Source organism: Notothenia rossii, assembly GCF_949606895.1.
Source record: "Notothenia rossii genome assembly, chromosome: 7".
In the NCBI taxonomy this organism is placed as follows: Eukaryota; Metazoa; Chordata; class Actinopteri; order Perciformes; family Nototheniidae; genus Notothenia; species Notothenia rossii.
In genome coordinates, this window is record NC_136905.1 from 63,917,689 (window position 1) to 63,936,754 (window position 19,066).

At 40.3% G+C, this 19,066-nt stretch overlaps 1 protein-coding gene across 1 annotated transcript in view; it reads left to right on the forward strand.

Annotated features, from left to right (window-relative positions):
* LOC307046432 (kinesin-like protein KIF6) overlaps positions 1-19,066 on the forward strand; it is a 73,370-nt gene that overhangs the window by 15,117 nt on the left and 39,187 nt on the right. Inside the window, exons 8-11 of the mRNA XM_079692826.1 lie at positions 4,495-4,558; positions 7,240-7,343; positions 9,642-9,747; positions 15,572-15,719. Of these exons, the coding sequence (XP_079548952.1) occupies positions 4,495-4,558; positions 7,240-7,343; positions 9,642-9,747; positions 15,572-15,719 (422 nt within the window). The remainder of the gene's footprint in view (positions 1-4,494; positions 4,559-7,239; positions 7,344-9,641; positions 9,748-15,571; positions 15,720-19,066) is intronic.

Here is a 19,066-nt window from a genome sequence, read left to right on the forward strand (position 1 = left end):
CAAGGAAGCACGCATTGCACGCATTCCTTGCCAGATGTTGTCAATATGAGGACATCGTTTTTTTGTTAATTTTTTGTAAATATCATTACCCCCGACAAGATTCATGGCTAAACTACTGACCTGATTTACATTAAACCTTTTGGAAGGGGGTATCATGGGCCGAGAAAGAACCCAATAATTCATAGCTTTCTTCAGTAGCTATAAAGTCTGAATACATTTCTATTTGATGTTATAATTAGGGCCGGGACTTTAACGCGTTAATTAAGATTAATTAATTACACAAAAATTAACGCGTTAAAAAAATTAACGCATTTTAATCGCACTTATTTTTGTACCGCGGAACGTTTCTCACTGGATGAGTTTCGGGGGTACCGATTATACTGGAGCACCAACTAATGTTCATGACTTCAGACAACAACAAACCACAGTGAACAATAGTCAAACATGAACGAAGAAGCTGATGAGACCGCTTTGGTTGGCCCCGTGGATGGGACATTTTGTTTTAAAAAACGGACGGATGGAAGCGTCGATAAGAGCAAGGTTGTTTGCAAATTATGCAAAAAGGAATTTGCATATCACCGCAGCACGTATCACCTCAATGCAAAACATATAGCAGCTAGCGTGGAAGCTAGCGTGGACGTTAGCCCGACTCGGAGTACAAGGACCCACACCCAATTCACGTTGATCAAACAGTGGCCTATGCAACAGAGAGATTTTATTTTTCATCAGGATATTGGAAGAATAGGAGGGATTGAGATCAATCACTGGCACTTTTTTATTTTATTTTAAATGGTACACTTTATGTTGAACTATTCATTATGTTGTTGGTGCAACTGGCACTTTATGTTGAACTGTTTATTGTTTTGGCCAAGGTTATTGAGAGAGTTGGACTGAAATGTATTAGATTTTTTAAATCAACTGTTGGTAAATCAACAAAGTCTGTTTTGGCCTCTGAAGCAACAGAGAGATGTTTTCTAATAGTCAGGGTTTCCAATGTTCTGAATGTACTTGAAAGTATTGTGTTTTACTTAAAAAACAAAGTGTTATAGTTTACAGAAGGTCTACCTACCTATAGGCTACCTGAATCTCTGAAATGTACTATATTCCTAAATATGCTATTGCTACACTTTATGGCAAAAATTGCACTTTTCTGTTGGTCTTGGTTAAGTACCACCTTGAAAAAAATAAACAATGTTTTGTTGCTTAAGCTTATGTATTCAGTCATTATTCAATGGTATACTAAAATCCATGTGAAAAAAATGGCTTCTCACTGTTCTCAGGTCAAATATTTATATGTGATTAAAAATGCGATTAATTGCGATTAATTAATTATAACGCCTGTAATTAATTAGATACATTTTTTTAATCGAGTCCCGGCCCTAGTTATAATATAGGCAATAAATTGATAACATATGTGGTTACAGAGGCCTCTTCATTGTTATATAAACCCCACACAAATGTCCAAATCTACCTTATATTACACTCTGATATACATTATATAAGGAGTTATTGGGAATCAGCAGATTACCAGAGAAGCGTATGCAGGTTAACCTTCCTTCGCTTTCTCCTTTTACAGTACTTGTCACACCTTCCCCCATTGTAGTGCGCCAGGAAGCAGATCTGGTAGTTGTTGTAATAGCCCCACGGGGGATATACAGTAGTAAGTCATCACAGCCATATCCGCTTCCTCCCCTCCCACCCAGATCTGCCTGAGGATCAACTGCTACTGTATTACTGTTAGTGAGACTTGGCTGGCCACTTGCAAACCCTGCAGAGGTATTTTTAAGAGAGTCTGCGGCCGGCGGAGTAATTGTGACAGTGTCTTGCTGCTCCCGCACAGTTTCAACGCCATGCAAACCCAAAACTCTGCAGGCAAACTTCTCGTCTCCGTTTATGGCTCTTTGGTGTGTTTCTCCTTTAGTCCGTTTCTCCCGTCTCTCTGTCTCTCCCTCTATCTGTCCCCCTGGTTTACTGAGAAAAAAAAGTTAAGCAAGCAGGGCAGTTTGCAGATTAGAATGATGTCATTTATCGTGGTTTGGGGTGACACTCAGACTCCCGTTTTGGCCTGGCCCCCGTCTGAAGGCACACTGTCTGTTGGCCCTGCCGGCTGTGGTAATTGATTTGAAACCTGGAGTTTGCCTTTTTCACAATCTGGCAGTGAGAGTTTGGTACATGGTTCAGACCACATGCTGCCCTAATGGTCCTGTGCTATAGCCTGCAGGCTACACAATGCACTTTGTCACATTTAAGAACAGCAGGAAACCAGACCGACCCGACAAAACATTGAACACGTCTCTGAGGGAAAAGGGAAAGAATGAGGTGTTGAAAATGACCCGTGATCATAATGAAGTCAGCCATGGTGACCACGCCATATAAGGTCTGCTCTGTGGGTCTTACGGTTGCCTTCAGACTGCAGGCAAAAGGCGCCTCAACCGGATTTTTGTGAATAGTAAACCTATATTTTGCAAATGTGAACCTATTTCAACAGTAGGAGAAGCACAAATAGCATGGAATCAGTATTGTTCAATTCTCCTTTCTGATGATATATTTTTGACTTAATTCTGCTCTCGTTTGAGTTACTGGTATACAAATATCAAGATAGATGACATGGAGGTAGTGTTATTGTGTATACTGTATATAGCTAGTTTCCATAGTTAGTATAGATAAGTATTATTAAAGGGGCCCAGTCATGCTTTTGAGGGTTTTCCCTCTCTTTTGTAGTGTGTTTATAAAGGTTTTATGTGCATGTAAATGGTCTGCAAAGGCTTAAATATCAAAGTTACCTCCAGATGGAGTTATCAGGCTGATCCCGCTATGCAGTAAGAATGATTAATTTCATATTCATCAATTCAGTTGAATATAAAGCTACTGGATCTTCTATAAAGCGTCCACCTTTTCCTGATTTTAAGTGTGCACTTAAAACTTGAGCATTGCATGAAGGAGGTGCTAAGCTTGAGTTGAGCGGAATTGCCATCAAGATAATTCTTAAAGGGTCAAAAAAGTTGATCTTAAGGTGTTGTTATGCAGCTTAGGGTTATAGGAGGCTGGGCGACCCTACTGAACCTCGACTCTCTTCATTCTCAAAGATTCACAAGTCTCGCTTGAGAAGACAGCTCTGATTAGCACATACCTGTGAGTCAAAAATAATCCTGCTTACAGGCCACCAGAGAGACATGTTTGTGAAGAGGGTGTGAACATTCCTGCGGGGGGTTGCTCTCCGCAGGTCCTCGTCCAATAGCCCGGACTTCTTTAAGACAGAAGAGAGTTTGTAAGTGCAGCGGTGTGACTCAGTTCAGTGCTCTTTGCCTTAAATGCCTTAATGGTGCTATGCATGGAACGCAGCCTTGCCCCTGTTTATGTGCAGTGGTAGACTATGACTCCTCTTCATTCATAAAAAAGGCCACATTATAGCAGTGTGTGTGTGAGTGGCAGACTACATTATAAATGCATCTAAGGTGTAACCTGTGGTTCAACTGTAGTGCTTAGCGTTCACTGTGGGTGGTTTGCTGCAGAGGTTGGATAGTAGAAGATGTATAATTGAAGGCAGAGTTTGGATGTTTTGAAGTGGGGTTGTATGAGGTACTTGTCCACAGGCAGTATATTTCCTACAGTAGATGCACACCCCCAGTTTGGAAAATTACTGCACGGAAGTCAAGCAATGTACTGCTGTGGCTGGGGGCAGCAGCAACACTTATTTCAGCCAAGTAAAAAAAGACTCACCAAAAGGTTTAAGTATGCACTGTATTTCAAATATTTGAAGGATACAAAATTATAAAAATGATAAAATCTCTCTGTATATGTACAGTATATACATTAACATACGTAAGATAAAATATAAAGACGATAATACATAAATCAAATGAAAGTACATCAATAGGCAGGTATACAGTTACAATAAATCAACAAAAGATAATTGCAAATGAAAAAAAGCCACACAATGACTACAAATACAGTAAACTGACCGATCCATCCATGATTCTCCCCTTTTTATGCAAAGTAAAATTACACTTTTTTCAAAAGAGTGTCTGGGTTTTGGTAGAGTGGAAACATGGACTGTAAGACTATGCAACTGCTGGGCAAACGCGTAAACATATTGGAAATATAGCGTTCACACAAACCACTGTTAATATTATGTGCTGGGCCTTTCTTTGAGGTGACAGAATAAGTAGTGGAGAACAGTCAATGTAATAAAGTGACTGTGGATAAGTACAACCATATTCAATAACTATCCTTTTTAAGGAAGTATTGTTTTAAATAATGAGTAGCATATTTGGCAGCACATATAAAGCAATACAGATATTCATGTGCTTTTTGCATGCCATCAAAGTTATAATAAGCATGTGGAATGATTTCACTGACTTGGTTTCAATTGAATATGAGTCATATTTATTCAGAGTGTATAGCATGCAGTGGTGCTGTGGTACCGGCGTGGGCCGACGCTCTGAAATAGACTGCCCCGTTCCGCTGACCAACGACTGGCGGTCATTTTTTCAGGATGCAGCTGGAAGGATTACATCAGGCTCCGGGCTCCAAAGAAGAGATGCAGGGAGCGGCTCTGGTGAGGGATGGTCAGCTATGATGTTAGAAAATATGATACGGGTGGATTTTAGCTGACATTTTGCATTTAGCTAAGTGGCATCTACCCAAAACCACACTGCAGGTCTGTTTCTCCTCCAGAGCATCTCGAGTTGACAATGTCTGACTGTATGACTGGCTTTGACTTTCCGCTTACAACATGTGAGCGGAAAGCCCTTTGCTGTATTAGATGTCGCAGTCTGACCTTTGCCCCCGATTTATTTTACTAACAACCAAGCTCCCTAGCAGCTTTGTGTCAGGAGTCGCCACTTTGTGTTGTATTTGCTGTTTGCCGCTGATACCGTTCCAGCCCTTCAGTCTGCTTTAGTATTTCGCAGTGTGGTCGAATCCGGTGTTTATAGTAAAGTGGGATTTATACTGAAGAAAGAAGTGAATCATGTGAGAAAAGGAACAATTGGCACTAGGTGGTTGTAGTGTGTCGTTTTGTGCTGTTATTTGTGCGTATTTTTTTATTTCAACTGGTCTGGCTTTCTTTAAAAAACAACACCATTCATTGATTTTGGTCTTGGCCTATTTCCTCTCCATCGACACTTCTGTTAGGATGTAGGGTAGAAAGGTCATCCTCTGATTCCTTTTTTCAAGGTATTTGGCCAGTTTGAGGGACAATTTGTCACCTTTTTATGTGAATCTTCAATAAGTGTTCACTGAAAATGTAGTCCATTCAAGCGATTCATTCCTCAGTGTTCACTATATTGACAGAGAACTTAGTTTTCCTACGGGGGATCCTACCAGGAGTGCCTACATACCAGGATGCATTTCATGTGCACTGCTAATGTCAAGTCAACATAAATGAAGCCTACACATGCATGCAGGTAAATATTTAAAAACACAAGGTCTGTAAGGTCTGTAGTCCAAACCAGCAAAAAAACAACGTTGTGGTTATTGGATGACAGATTGCAGCTTCACTCCTTCTGTTTTTTACTTACACACAAAGGATCCCATATTCACTTTTGGAAACGTAAAAGGTTTGCAAGACAAGAGGACATAACTCTCTGTGTTTGAATGGCATCTAAAGCAACCCCCTTGGCTGAAATAGCAGTCTGAAGTTCTTCCTTGCCTCTTTCTAAATCAGTCTTACACCAAAAGGCGGCTCCGGATGCAAGAGGGACTTCAGATTTTGCAGCAGGAGAACTCCACTTTAAATGTATTAACAGTAGCATGCACTGAGGAATATATTGCCTTAAATGAACATCAACACTGATTGTGTATCCACTTAAAAAGTGGATAATATCTCTTTAAATATCACACACAATTAGCTGCAAAATAAATCAAGCTGTAAATCCTTCTTTATTGGTCGTGTGTTTATGTATGTATGTGGCCCCGTTCACATTTAATCACAGCACCTCAGGTTCAAGTTGAGGTACACTGCTAATAACGGCTCAGCATCAATATAAGGGCACGTGTCAAGTGAGCTCACCTCTAACCTCTTGCTCCTGTTGTGAAGGAGGAGATTTATGATTTAATTAGTAATGTAGAGAGCTTTCTTTCAAAAGTGTAGAAGTTACGGCATCAGCATCATGTGATACATTACTTTAATTTATCACAATTACTTGTTCAAACAAATAATATAAACCTGGCAGTTCCAGTTTAGGTCAACCAAACACATTTCATTATCAACGGAGCATTAAAAACACAGAAAAAAGCCAAAGCAACATTTTTGAAGAAGTTCTATCCCTTAAGAACACCTATTATTGTTAACATCAATTCTTTTTTGCTGCGTTTTTTACATACGCGCAATGCATTTACGATCTGAACTCGCTAATCCTTGAGGTGCTATGTAGCTAGACGCCTGCTAATCCCTGCCTAGACTGACATGAGGCCGCTCAGACTGACCTCTGTAGGCATGGAAAAAGAGAAAGGGCGGCATGCTTATCTACAAAGACTAAAGGTTATATGTCAACAACGCCGGGCCCTGACACATCTGTGTTTGGTGGATCCTGCTTTCATGTCATCGATTTCTCATCATATATGCTTTAATGAAAAAGACTGTCAGGTGGAGAAGGCGGTCCCTGGGGTGCACAGATTGGAAAACATATTGCTGTCAGTATAAATCAGTGGCACGATGCTACAAGCTGTTTATGAAAACAATGTCCGGCTCTATCATATTGTCTCTCCTCTCATCATGATTTTTTTAAATAATAGACATTCTTGCTGTTTTATTTTTTTACAAAGATTGCTATCTAAGTACTTATTTAAGAAGCTATGTCTGGACTTGGTGAGATATTTTACTTGTTTAGATATATATGCAGTAACCAGAGCCGGCCAGCGGTTACTAACAGCAACCACTCTGTTGGCTCGGTGCGGATGGCCTTAACCAAACACGTGTGGACAGTCAGCAGCACAGGGTTTTATGTGAACTTTTCTTTTGCCATCGTAGCTTTTTTAATGCTGTTTTTATGTTTTGCTTCCTGTATTTTCTCGCTGGGGCATGCAGTTGTCTGGAATCACTCAAGTTTGTCCTCAAAATGCATCAGAAAGAGGATCATTTTCAGACGGATTGTCTCATCACTTGGCAGCAGCAGAAATCCTCTGTCTGCAGCGCTACTGTGTCTTTGTTTTGTACTGTAGGTGAAAGTATCGCGCATCGTGTGTGTATGTGCACACATAGTCGACCTGTAACCGTGCTTTTTGTGTGTTTTTCAGCTCATAGCCCGTCTGAAGAGGGAGATCCAGTCTCTGAAGGAAGAGCTGGCCATGTTAACGGGAGAACAGAGGGACGGGCAGCTGACTGTGGAGGAGATCCAGAGGTTTGTCCCCTCAATCCACTCGGTTCTGCCAAGCTATTATTTAAAACGTTTTTTATCAAATATGTCAGAAAAAAAACAGTAACATAAATCTAACATATTAATAGCAAAGACATATTGGCCTATTTGTATCCAACAGCAACAACATTTAATTTACATATCATCCTCATTGATGATATTCTTATATGAGCGAGCTAACTTCTCCTAAATCACTGCACTGTGTGGCAGTTGGCTATTTTACATTTTGGTGTCGTACTATTGTAAACACTATAGAAAAGGTCACTAAATGTAATTGTAGGCCCAGTTTATCATGACCAAGAGAACAAGATGGCGAATACAAGCGGCTGAAGCAGTTTTCCTCCGGAGGGTGGCTGGCGTCTCCCTTCGGGGTAAGTTGAGAAGTACAGCCATCCGGGAGGGACTTGGAGTAGAGCCGCTGCTCCTTCGTGTTTAAAGAAGCCAGTTGAGGTGGTTCGGGCCCTTGGTAAAGATGCCACTCAGCAGCCTCCCTAGGGAGGTGTTCCAGGCACGTCCAGCTGGGAGGAGACCGAGGGGCAGACCCAGGACCAGGTGGAGGGATTATATCTCTTCTCTGACCTTGGAGCACCTTGCAATCCCCCAGTCAGAGCTGGTTGTTGGGAAAGGGACGTTTGGGGCCCTCTGCTGGAACTGTTTCTCTGGCAGCCCGACTCCGGATGAGTGGTGGAAAATGGATGGATGGATGGGATGAAGAAAAATGTCCAAGTCTGAGTTAAATAAGACTGCCGGTAAAACTATTTTATGACGCCCATGTCCATAATGCAGCCATCTCAGGACAGAAAGGATGTTTAAGTATACGTCGGACCCAGGGAAGGGAGCAGATGGTCGTTTTTTGGACTCTGATTTGTATTTGTTAAGCTCCACAAACCCAGAGATTCTTGAGCAAATATGCTTCAAGATGTATAAGTATTTTGGGTTTGCCTAAAGTGCCTACATAACTTATGCTGCCGGCTATGCATGGATGCTGAGTTGAAACCTCATTCACTGAGGCTTATCCAGATCTAATGGAGTTTCCCAGGACTGCTCTCTTTAGACTTTAGGCAGAGGGAGCCAGCGACTGAGGCCAGAGTTCAGGACAGAGGTTCCAGCGAGGACTTGGCACACCGCCCCTTCAGCGCTGATGTATTTACAGTGCCTCAGTCCCCTCAGTCAGCCTTTTTATTATTTCCTCTCTACCCAAGTGATTATCCTCGATTTCCCCCTGTTTGTGGTCAAACTCACACAGGGATCCTTCATAGCTACGTTCACTGGACATGCTGACTTTTTTGTAGTCGTTTCCTCTCTGTTCTATCCCCTGATTCATCCCCAGTGCCGAGTGATTTCACATATCTTTGCTTATTTTTTGTCACATTTCCAAACGCTCATATATTATCAGGCATACAGATGGTTTTACCTTTCCAGAAGAATACTCTGCTCCATTCAGTGCTTTGTAAGATTCAGTAATAATCCTCTCCCCACGCATGCTGAAGTTGTTTCTCTTAATACGGTATTTGTTTGCTCCACATGCTACATGACATTTCACCTCGCCTTTGGAAAACTCATTAAGAAACTCTTAAATTCTGCTTTTTAAAAGATGGATGTTTTTCCTTCTTACAAAATATTGTACATGGCACTACAGGGCATTCCCCAGAATCAAACCTAGTATCACAAAACCTCTGATGTCTCACAGGGCCCTGAAACGAGACCGCTACGTTTGTTTTAAGTCCTTTGTCATGTAAACCGAGCGTGTTTCTACTGAACATGACAGTGGAAAATGAAAACCGCAGGTTGTCGTGCCTACATCGGATCCGTCTGGACGGCTGCCTCGGTCTTTTCCAGCGGCCGGGTCCAGAGCTCAGAGAACCAATGTTTGGACTATCATCCAGTGATAGTTTATCAACAGGGCCGGCCCAGTGGAGCTGAAGCACACGTTTAAGTAAATAGTTTTCTTTGAGCAGACCCACATTTTAAACACTCCTCAGATATAAATATTAACTGTTTGAGTGTGTGATGATTATAACATGGAATGTGGCACTGGTTTGAGGTCATTAGAGTGTGTGTGTGTGCGCGCGTGTGTGTGTGTGTGTGTGCGCGTGTGTGTGTGTGTGTGTGTGTGTGTGTGTGTGTGTGTGTGTGTGTGTGTGTGTGTGTGTGTGTGTGTGTGTGTGTGTGTGTGTGTGTGTGTGTGTGTGTGTGTGTGTGTGTGTGTGTGTGTGTGTGTGTGTGTGTGTGTGTGTGTGTGTGTGTGTGTGTGTGTGTGTGTGTGTGTGTGTGTGTGTGTAGGTTGGAAGAGTTAGTCAAGGCCTTTCTGGACGACCCTGATCCAGATGTGATGCTGTCGTTGGGACCAGACATGAGAAAAATCCAGTTCTGTTTCTCCCTGCTGAAGGTAATACTCCTCAGTCTATCCATGTACACCATTTGTATGCATGTCTCCCTGTGTCGGTGTCTCTCTTTCCTTTTCTCTGAATCTGCTCAGGAAGCCAGGCCACAGGTACCTCTGATGCATATCAGCGCAGGTTTTTTCCGGAATGATCAACCAAAAACTGTCAACATCTTGTGCTTTTATCCTTATCTGTGTACCTTGAGAGTGTCCTTCCGCTCTTTGACACTCTGTGACTGCAAATGCTCAAAGAGGCTTTTATACGGTCTTGTTTTTACCTTTTAGTCACTATTCATCGTGACAGACAGTCGATTTGCAATTTACCTTAACTAATAATCAGTTATTTCTTTGTGATACCAACGCACTTGCATGCTGCTTGACTTCCCTAAATGGGTACTGATGAGGCAGGATAACAGTCAAGAAAACTCTCCAATCAAAAAGGTACCTGACAGTCTGTATGCCTTCATGTGTACTCTTTTTGGTTTGTTGGTGTGAAAGCTCCCTAAGTGTTAGTGCTTGAGGTCCATTGGCACTGTAGGAGTGAATGTATAGAGTCAAAATCCCTTCCTCCAAACAGCTCCCTCTAGTGTCCTCCGCCTGAAAATGTCTTAATTTTCATTGAGTAAAACGTCCTCTCTTGATACATGTGATTTTTGTTACTATAGATTTTTACTCTATCATCATAAAGCAAAAGTAGAATAGTTTCACTGATCATGATCGTCATGATATTTAATGTATAGGTCCAACTATAAGCTGACTTCAAATGCTTTATTCTTAAGGCTACCGCCAGACGTAGGCAATATTTTGCAATCCACTGATGCACAATTATTTTCAGTGCTGTTGATTTTCCCACGGCCTGACTTAGTCTAGAGTCTAGACAATTGGTGTTTTTCAGTTGTTTGCCATCTAGTTAGAGGCAAGGTGTAACGTGACATGCAAACGGAAACTAGCTATTAAGATATGTCACAACAGCTAAAAAAACAAACCAACACATACCTACAAACAAAAGGATGGTCTGAATTTTTTGTTCTGTTGCAGAAATTCTGTTATAAAATAGAGCGCAGAAAAATTCTGCCTCTTAGTCATAAACAGAAAATGAACCAGCAGTAACTAATGAGTTATAAACTTTGATCCGAGCAAATGATTAAGCCAACACATAAAACCTTTTCAGGTTCTGAATAAAAAAAACACACACTTTCTGATATTGTATAAGTCAAACACTTTTCACACACAAAAATATCAAATTAACTCATTAATCGAAACTGTAAAAGCACTAATATTTGCTGAAAGTAAGCTCATGTATTAACCTGTTGAATGGGTCAGTAAACATATGATTCCATCCTTATAAAAGACATATGTATATATATATACAGTGGGGCAAAAAAGTATTTAGTCAGCCACCAATTGTGCAAGTTCTCCCACTTAAAAAGATGAGAGAGGCCTGTAATTTTCATCCTAGGTATACCTCAACTATGAGAGACAAAATGAGAAAAAAAAATCCTAAAATAACATTGTCTGATTTTTAAAGAATTTATTTGCAAATTATGGTGGAAAATAAGTATTTGGTCAATAACAAAAGTTAATCTCAATACTTTGTTATATACCCTTTGTTGGCAATGACAGAGGTCAAACGTTTTCTGTAAGTCTTCACAAGGTTTTCACACACTGTTGCTGGTATTTTGGCCCATTCCTCCATGCAGATCTCCTCTAGAGCAGTGATGTTTTGGGGCTGTCGCTGGGCAACACAGACTTTCAACTCCCTCCAAAGATTTTCTATGGGGTTGAGATCTGGAGACTGGCTAGGCCACTCCAGGACCTTGAAATGCTTCTTACGAAGCCACTCCTTCGTTGCCCGGGCGGTGTGTTTGGGATCATTGTCATGCTGAAAGACCCAGCCACGTTTCCTCTTCAATGCCCTTGCTGATGGAAGGAGGTTGTCACTCAAAATCTCACGATACATGGCCCCATTCATTCTTTCCTTTACACGGATCAGTCGTCCTGGTCCCTTTGCAGAAAAACAGCCCCAAAGCATGATGTTTCCACCCCCATGTTTCACAGTAGGTATGGTGTTCTTTGGATGCAACTCAGCATTCTTTCTCCTCCAAACACGTCTAGTTGAGTTTTTACCAAATAGTTCTATTTTGGTTTCATCTGATCATATGACATTCTCCCAATCCTCTTCTGGATCATCTAAATGCTCTCTAGCAAACTTCAGACGGGCCTGGACATGTACTGGCTTAAGCAGGGGGACACGTCTGGCACTGCAGGATTTGAGTCCCTGGCGGCGTAGTGTGTTACTGATGGTAGCCTTTGTTACTTTGGTCCCAGCTCTCTGCAGGTCATTGACTAGGTCCCCCCGTGTGGTTCTGGGATTTTTGCTCACCGTTCTTGTGATCATTTTGACCCCACGGGGTGAGATCTTGCGTGGAGCCCCAGATCAAGGGAGATTATCAGTGGTCTTGTATGTCTTCCATTTTCTAATAATTGCTCCCACAGTAGATTTCTTCACACCAAGCTGCTTACCTATTGCAGATTCAGTCTTCCCAGCCTGGTGCAGGTCTACAATTTTGTTTCTGGTGTCCTTTGACAGCTCTTTGGTCTTGGCCATAGTGGAGTTTGGAGTGTGACTGCTTGAGGTTGTGGACAGGTGTCTTTTATACTGATAACGAGTTCAAACAGGTGCCATTAATACAGTTAACAAGTGGAGGACAGAGGAGGCTCTTAAAGAAGAAGTTACAGGTCTGTGAGAGCCAGAAATCTTGTTTGTTTGTAGGTGACCAAATACTTATTTTACCGAGGAATTTAATTCTTTAAAAATCCTACAATGTGATTTCCTGGATTATTTCCCCCCATTCTGTCTCTCATAGTTGAAATGTACCTAGGGTGAAAATTACAGGCCTCTCTCATCTTTTTAAGTGGGAGAACTTGCACAATTGGTGGCTGACTAAATACTTTTTTGCCCCACTGTATATATACACTGCCATATTAATGGGACTTTTATTTCAGGTCATTGTAAATGTTATATTCTCTATGTTTTATTTGGGAACTGGATGACTTCTTTTAAATGAATGTCATATTTGTTTTGTGGACTCAGGGCATCATTTTGGTTTTGGCTGGGTGCCTGATCCACCGACTATTTGTCATTCAGACTGCAGTGGAAATACTTCCCAATTGCATGTCGCCTGCCAAATGTTTGCAGAAAACATCAATGATTAAAGTTTTTGTTTTGTAGAAAGTCAGATGGATTATAGACGGTGCTCAACATTTCTAAGACTGCAACCCACTGCTGCTAAAGGAGCGTAGGGGAAACACTGCAGGGCTCACACTGTTCCTGCACTCCGCTGGTTGTAGTTCGAGCAGCGGACCAGAAGCAGTTCCAGATCCCACTTGAATGACTGTTTATCTCTACTTCACTTTGTTATGATCCGCACGCTCTATCTCCTGTTCAGTTTACATTCTTCTGAGCATCACCCCGTCACACTTCACTGAGGAACTTGGATCTGCTTTGAATTGATTCCTTTCTTCTTTGTTCTCAACACTGGCTCCCTCTCACACGCTCCGCTTGTCTTTGTTTCAGGGTGAGGTTCAGAGGCCGTGCATATCGGCAGTGTGATCTCAAGCACTGTGAGTTTAGGTGTTCAGCTCAACCTCTGTGTTTTAGCACTTAAAATGTATGTGAAAATGAATAACAGTAGAAAATAAAAAAACTTAAATATAAAATAAAAACATCTAAAATAATAAAAATAAAAATAAATACATGTTGACAGTGAAAGAAATGAATCAGTAGACTATCAACTATACACTATGAAGGGCCAGTTACTGCTAACAACATTTTAAAGTATGATATAAAAGAATAAGGATAATTAAAAGTATAAATACCTTCATCTGAAAATACTCCAAGACAAGTAAAAGTCCTGAATTGAAATTGTTACTTGAGTAGAAATATAGAAGTATTGAAAGTAATAACTTAAAGTATCAAAAGTAAAAGCACTCGATATGCAAAATGGCTCTATTAAAATTATTATATTATAGAACATGCATTTATTACGTTTTAATTGCTTCCTAATACACGTAAGACCATGTAAATATTGTAGTTTGTCGATATTGAGAACATTTTAGGATATTGTTTTTTTAAAACTCTGTATATTGGTAGTACATTACTGCATCATTATCATATAAAAAAATGGTTTTTATATGTAGACAGTATTGTGTTAAATAAATCAAGTGGAGTAAAAAGTACAATAAATGCTTCCAAAATGTAGTGGTGTAGAAGTGTAAAGTAGCATCAAATGGAAATACTCAAGTAAAGTATAATGATGACAAATCAGTACTTAGGTACAGTACTTGGCTAAATGTACTTTCCACCATTGCCCAAAAGTGTCTCGGTCTCAGCCCTCCTGTGTACCTTTCTCTTCTACCGTGTCTTCTTCTTCTCCACGTGGAAAAAGCTCCTATCCTCTAACAGGTTTCCCACCTGTCGTTAAGCCTGGATTACAGACAGGGAAAATACAGGGGGATCAAATTCATGTTTAGGGAATATCACGGAATTTAGCACCACTTTCCAGGATGATACCACGATGTGTTTTCCAGCTTGTTTACATTCATGGCATCAGATGGTTGTTTACTGACTGTTTTTCTCAACAGCAAAGTGTAGAACATTGACTTGCAATGTAGTCATGAAAAGCCATTAAAGGAGACATTTAACAAGAGTTTTAAAGAATAAAATGTCATACCTATAGACCAGTGCTTCTCAAAGTGTGAGCGCCCCCTAGTAATCCGTGAGTATATTAATAAAATTTCACATTTGAAATAAATAAATAATAATTTAACTTTTCCGCACTCTCGTGGGAATATCTCCACAATGGAGCGAGCTTAAATGTCACGTTTGATTGCATGATATAGCCCAGCGCCACACCTTCGTCACACATGTTGCCACTTGTTTGTACCATTTCCAGTCGATTTGTAATCTGTTCTAGAAAAACAATTGATGTCTTTTATGAACATTTATCCATGCTGGAAGTAGATTTAGATGTTTTAGGAGTTAGATAGAGATTATTATCTAATATATGCATCCAATGAAGCATTGCATGAAGTCTGTTGAGGATCAGAGGCTGTTGTCGGGGCTGCATAAACATTTTTTTTATTTTAGTTTTGTAGGCAGACCACGCAGGCCAGCCCGATGGTCACCAAGGTTCATGTTTTAATAGCATTTTTACAAAAAAAGCCCAGACGAGCCTAACATGTGAAAAAATTGCTTAGACCTCAGAGAGTTAAACTTGAGCCTGCGACCATAGTTTTACTGTATTTTGTTTTGAAAATCCACAGCGGAGGTTTGTGTCATAGGTACAGTACATGCGGTGTATTTTGCATATCTCTCAGTAGCTAACGATCTGTGAGTCTGTTGGCTCGCACATAAATTCCGTAATAAATGTAGTCTACATTTGATAATAAGAGGTGTAAAACCTGAGCTTTTTAAATCGCATTTGAACGAAATGCTGATATAATCTGTATTTGTATTGTTGATTTAATGTGTGAACGAGGCGATATAGAGAAGTTAAGCTGTCATTATTAGGCTGTAATTTGTTATATACTGTTGGAGTGGTAAGCAGGCCTATTGTTTTGGGATATTTGGGGAGTTAGGTGGTCCGCAAGTTTTTTTGTATTGGTTAAGTGGTCCTTGGTATGAAGAAGTTGGAGAAACACTGCTATAGACAGACTATAACAAACAGATTATTTAATTCTTAACAATATCTTTACAAAAATCTTGATCAATATCCTATTTTCTTAACATGCATTAAATCAACAGTTAGCATTTGTGTTTTTTAAACAGATGATGATCATGGACAAGCAAAGAGGAGGGAATCCGAACGCTGATGGGAAAGCATCACCGACAGCAGCTGAGAGGGAAGACAGCCAACAGTCAGCAGCAGAAGTCACCAAACTGAAGGAGATGATGACCCACCGTGACAATGAGATCAGTATCCTTTGACCTGGTGGAGCCATCTTAAGTATTATTTCCATGTTTTGTTGTTTCCTTGTCTTACAAAGACCATAAGTCTGTTATTGATCGTCTGGTCAGAAGGCCGGGCTACACTTACTTGCTTTTTGTTTAAATAGCCAAAGTTATTTCTGCTACAGAAAGGACTTTCAGATGGTGACGGATGACTGCAGTCGATTTAAAGTTACATTTAAAGACACCATTTACCATCTTTCCTTCTAAGCAAAGGTAAATACTTATGTAACCTTTTTGTTGTCTGTCCTGCACCAAAGCAGTTTTTAGGCATTATTTTAAAAAGAAAAAGCAGCTTAGTAGCTTAGCGCCAACTCTTCACCGGAAAGTCGGCGGGCCGTCATTTCGCCAGGCAGTGCAGTAGCTCTACTGTCATGGTAATGGCCTCGGTGAATGTTTGCGCTCTCCAAAATGCCCTTCTAGTTGCTTCTCTAGTGTATATGCGTGTCAGAGGTGCAAAGTTCCATTCCACTAACGGAGAGCTTTCCTGGGCTTGATTCCCTGTCGTACTACGTTTGGCTTGTTTGTTTAAATTTAAAATACCTCGTCCTTTTATCTCATCTATGAGTTGATGCACCCTGCATATTGTAGTGTGATAAAAGGAGATAGCATTAAACGGAAAAGGTAAGGTTAGGAAGTGCAGATCTGAAAAGAGAATTCCAAAGTTGTAGTAAAATGAGGGAAAATGTGCAATAACAAACTGAGTAGAGTCGGTTTCAATTTTAAGTTCTGTTTCTGCATCCAGCTTCACAGTTTAATCACACTTCCTGTTAATAGTGATATCTTCATTTGCCAAAAACGGTATTCACCCTAAAGTAAATCAGCCTTTGTTATTGCTCGTTTGGATTACAGCGTTTCTACAAACACATAAATTATGAAATCTAAGTTGTCTTGCCTTCATCACCAGTGCCCCAAAGTAAGCATGAGATGTTGTTTTAATGTGTATGTTCACATATATCTCCATCCAATGACTGCAGTTTATCATCGTTACTATTAATCATAATTATGGTATTTGAATATGATATTTCTAATAGCTTTATGGGATTATTCTCCCCTCTACCCCTCATGCTGCGGCTTGTCATTAGATCACAGCACATTAGTCAGAAAATTGAGACGTCTGCTTGATTATTTAGCCACAAAAACCTCAGTGCTCCAAAATAAACAGAATATTATCATGCAGATATTTCACCACAGTAATTCTTGGAACAAGTCGGCGTAATGGGAAATCCTCCCTTCTCCTCTCCTCTTCATGTCATACACTGGGTTTCACATGATGCAAAAGTAATCACTCAAATTAGTACTGTGCGTGTTTAAAGGCGCATATTTCAGCCAGTAATGTACACGCTCGGCTGACCATATTCCCCTCATGTTCTTTCTTTGCAAGGTTTATATATAAAGTTTCAGTAGCCTAAACTATCAAACCTCAAAGTTGGGGGGGGGTGGGGTCTGCCTGCAGCATGTAACTCTATAGTTTAGGTTGACCAACGCTGCAGGGATGACATTAGTTCCAGCCATATCATTTATTTCCCAGTTCTCACAGGGTTAATTATGGCAGAGTTCCCTATAAAACAAAAGGTTTTATCTCTCCCCCTGTGTTCCCATGCATGGTCGGTGGGGCACCTGGTAATGCTTAGTGGACTTTGCAAGGGTTGTGACACATCCACCACTAACATGATAATTGAGCAACAAGGAGGAGTTTGTAACTAAGTTAAAATGTTGTTATACAGTCATTCCTTGATGCTTTTTTGGAAGTTCCTAATGCCTCCATGCTGGCGATAAGCTCTTAATACGCTCGGCTAGATGTGATATATTTTCGAGTTGTCCATCCATCAAATTCTTTTGAATCTGAAATCTCGGGAAGGCCTCAAGGATTTATTTTTTAAATGTCTTTTGGCCAAGATGAACCTTTATTGGAGAGTGACAGTGTGATATGGGGAGACAGAGCGAATGGAAATGTGTAAATGTTCCCAAGCTGTCCCGTTACATGGGACACTTCTACAGGGGTAGCCAGACCTAGAGGAAATATATTCAAATTTGCCAATCATTTCCAATTGACTGACTCAAAGATAAACTTATTAGACTCGACTTGCCAAAGGTCACCTAACAGAACTTGTTTGTATTTTTACCATATTGCTATAATTTAGAGATGATGATTATGCACAAATGTTACGATACAATTATGAGATTGTGGTCAAACGTGGATGTAATTTCAACTTCACTGATTGGCGGAGGCATACAAACTTAAGGCGGTAAATCTGTGCTAGCAATCTACAGAACATTTCAAAGTGAGGACCAATAATATTCACAAATTGTCGATAATACAGTTTCATTTTCTCTTGGCTCACAATCGTGTTCAATGTATCCAGGAAGGATTTAGCTAATACTTAATCATGATAGCAACAGGGATACGGCAAAAAAGGCTTCTCGTTGTGTGGTTACTGCTTTGACAAAGGTTCCCTGGATTCTCTTAAAAACTCTGTCCGCTCTTCAGCTTGATTTCTTACATCAAGGCTCCAAAATTCACTCAATAAAAAATAATGCTGACAACTTATTGCTCAAAGACTCTACAGTCGCCTCCACTTCTACTGAACAGAACATCTCTATAGGTCTCATAGTTGGAGTAGTTTATGTTCTGGGCTAGAGATTTTTGGCTCCTTATTTTCAGCTTCAGTATCAGCATGGCTCTTTAGAGACGGTGGATAGCCAGTGAAATATGTTGACAATGAACTGATGGATTTGCACGGACATTTGTTCCCGGACCACGCTTCCAAATGACTTGATACCTTGACTCTTCATTCAGTGCCACCAGCAGGTTGACATTTCTCTGACTTATTGCTGGAAAAGGTCTTTAGAAAAAATGTCAATACAGAGGGGAGAACATTGCTTTGTGCTTTAGTGCGCACAAAAAAAGAAACCCATCAAATATATTAAAAAGGGAATTATATCCCGACATTCCAACACATTTGATGGACATCACAGTATGAAAGTAGCATTTGCATCCTCTGCTAATGATAATACAACGACTCACTAAGGGTTTTGTTTTCCACCAGCTGCATTTGGTTTTAGCATATATGCAAATCAGTGTTGATTGGATGAAATGACCTAAATCAGTCATATTGCAGATAGGATTTGTTAAGTCTTTGATTGAACTGATTACAAACCTATTAAGCACACTACAGGAGAGGGAAACCCTCAATAAGAATATAAGAGCCCCTTTAAAGCTATATAGTGTATTATGCATCTTTAAAGGACAAAGAAAGTATAACTGCCTCATCATACTATAGCTTTTAAAAGCTTTAGAACAATATTTGCATT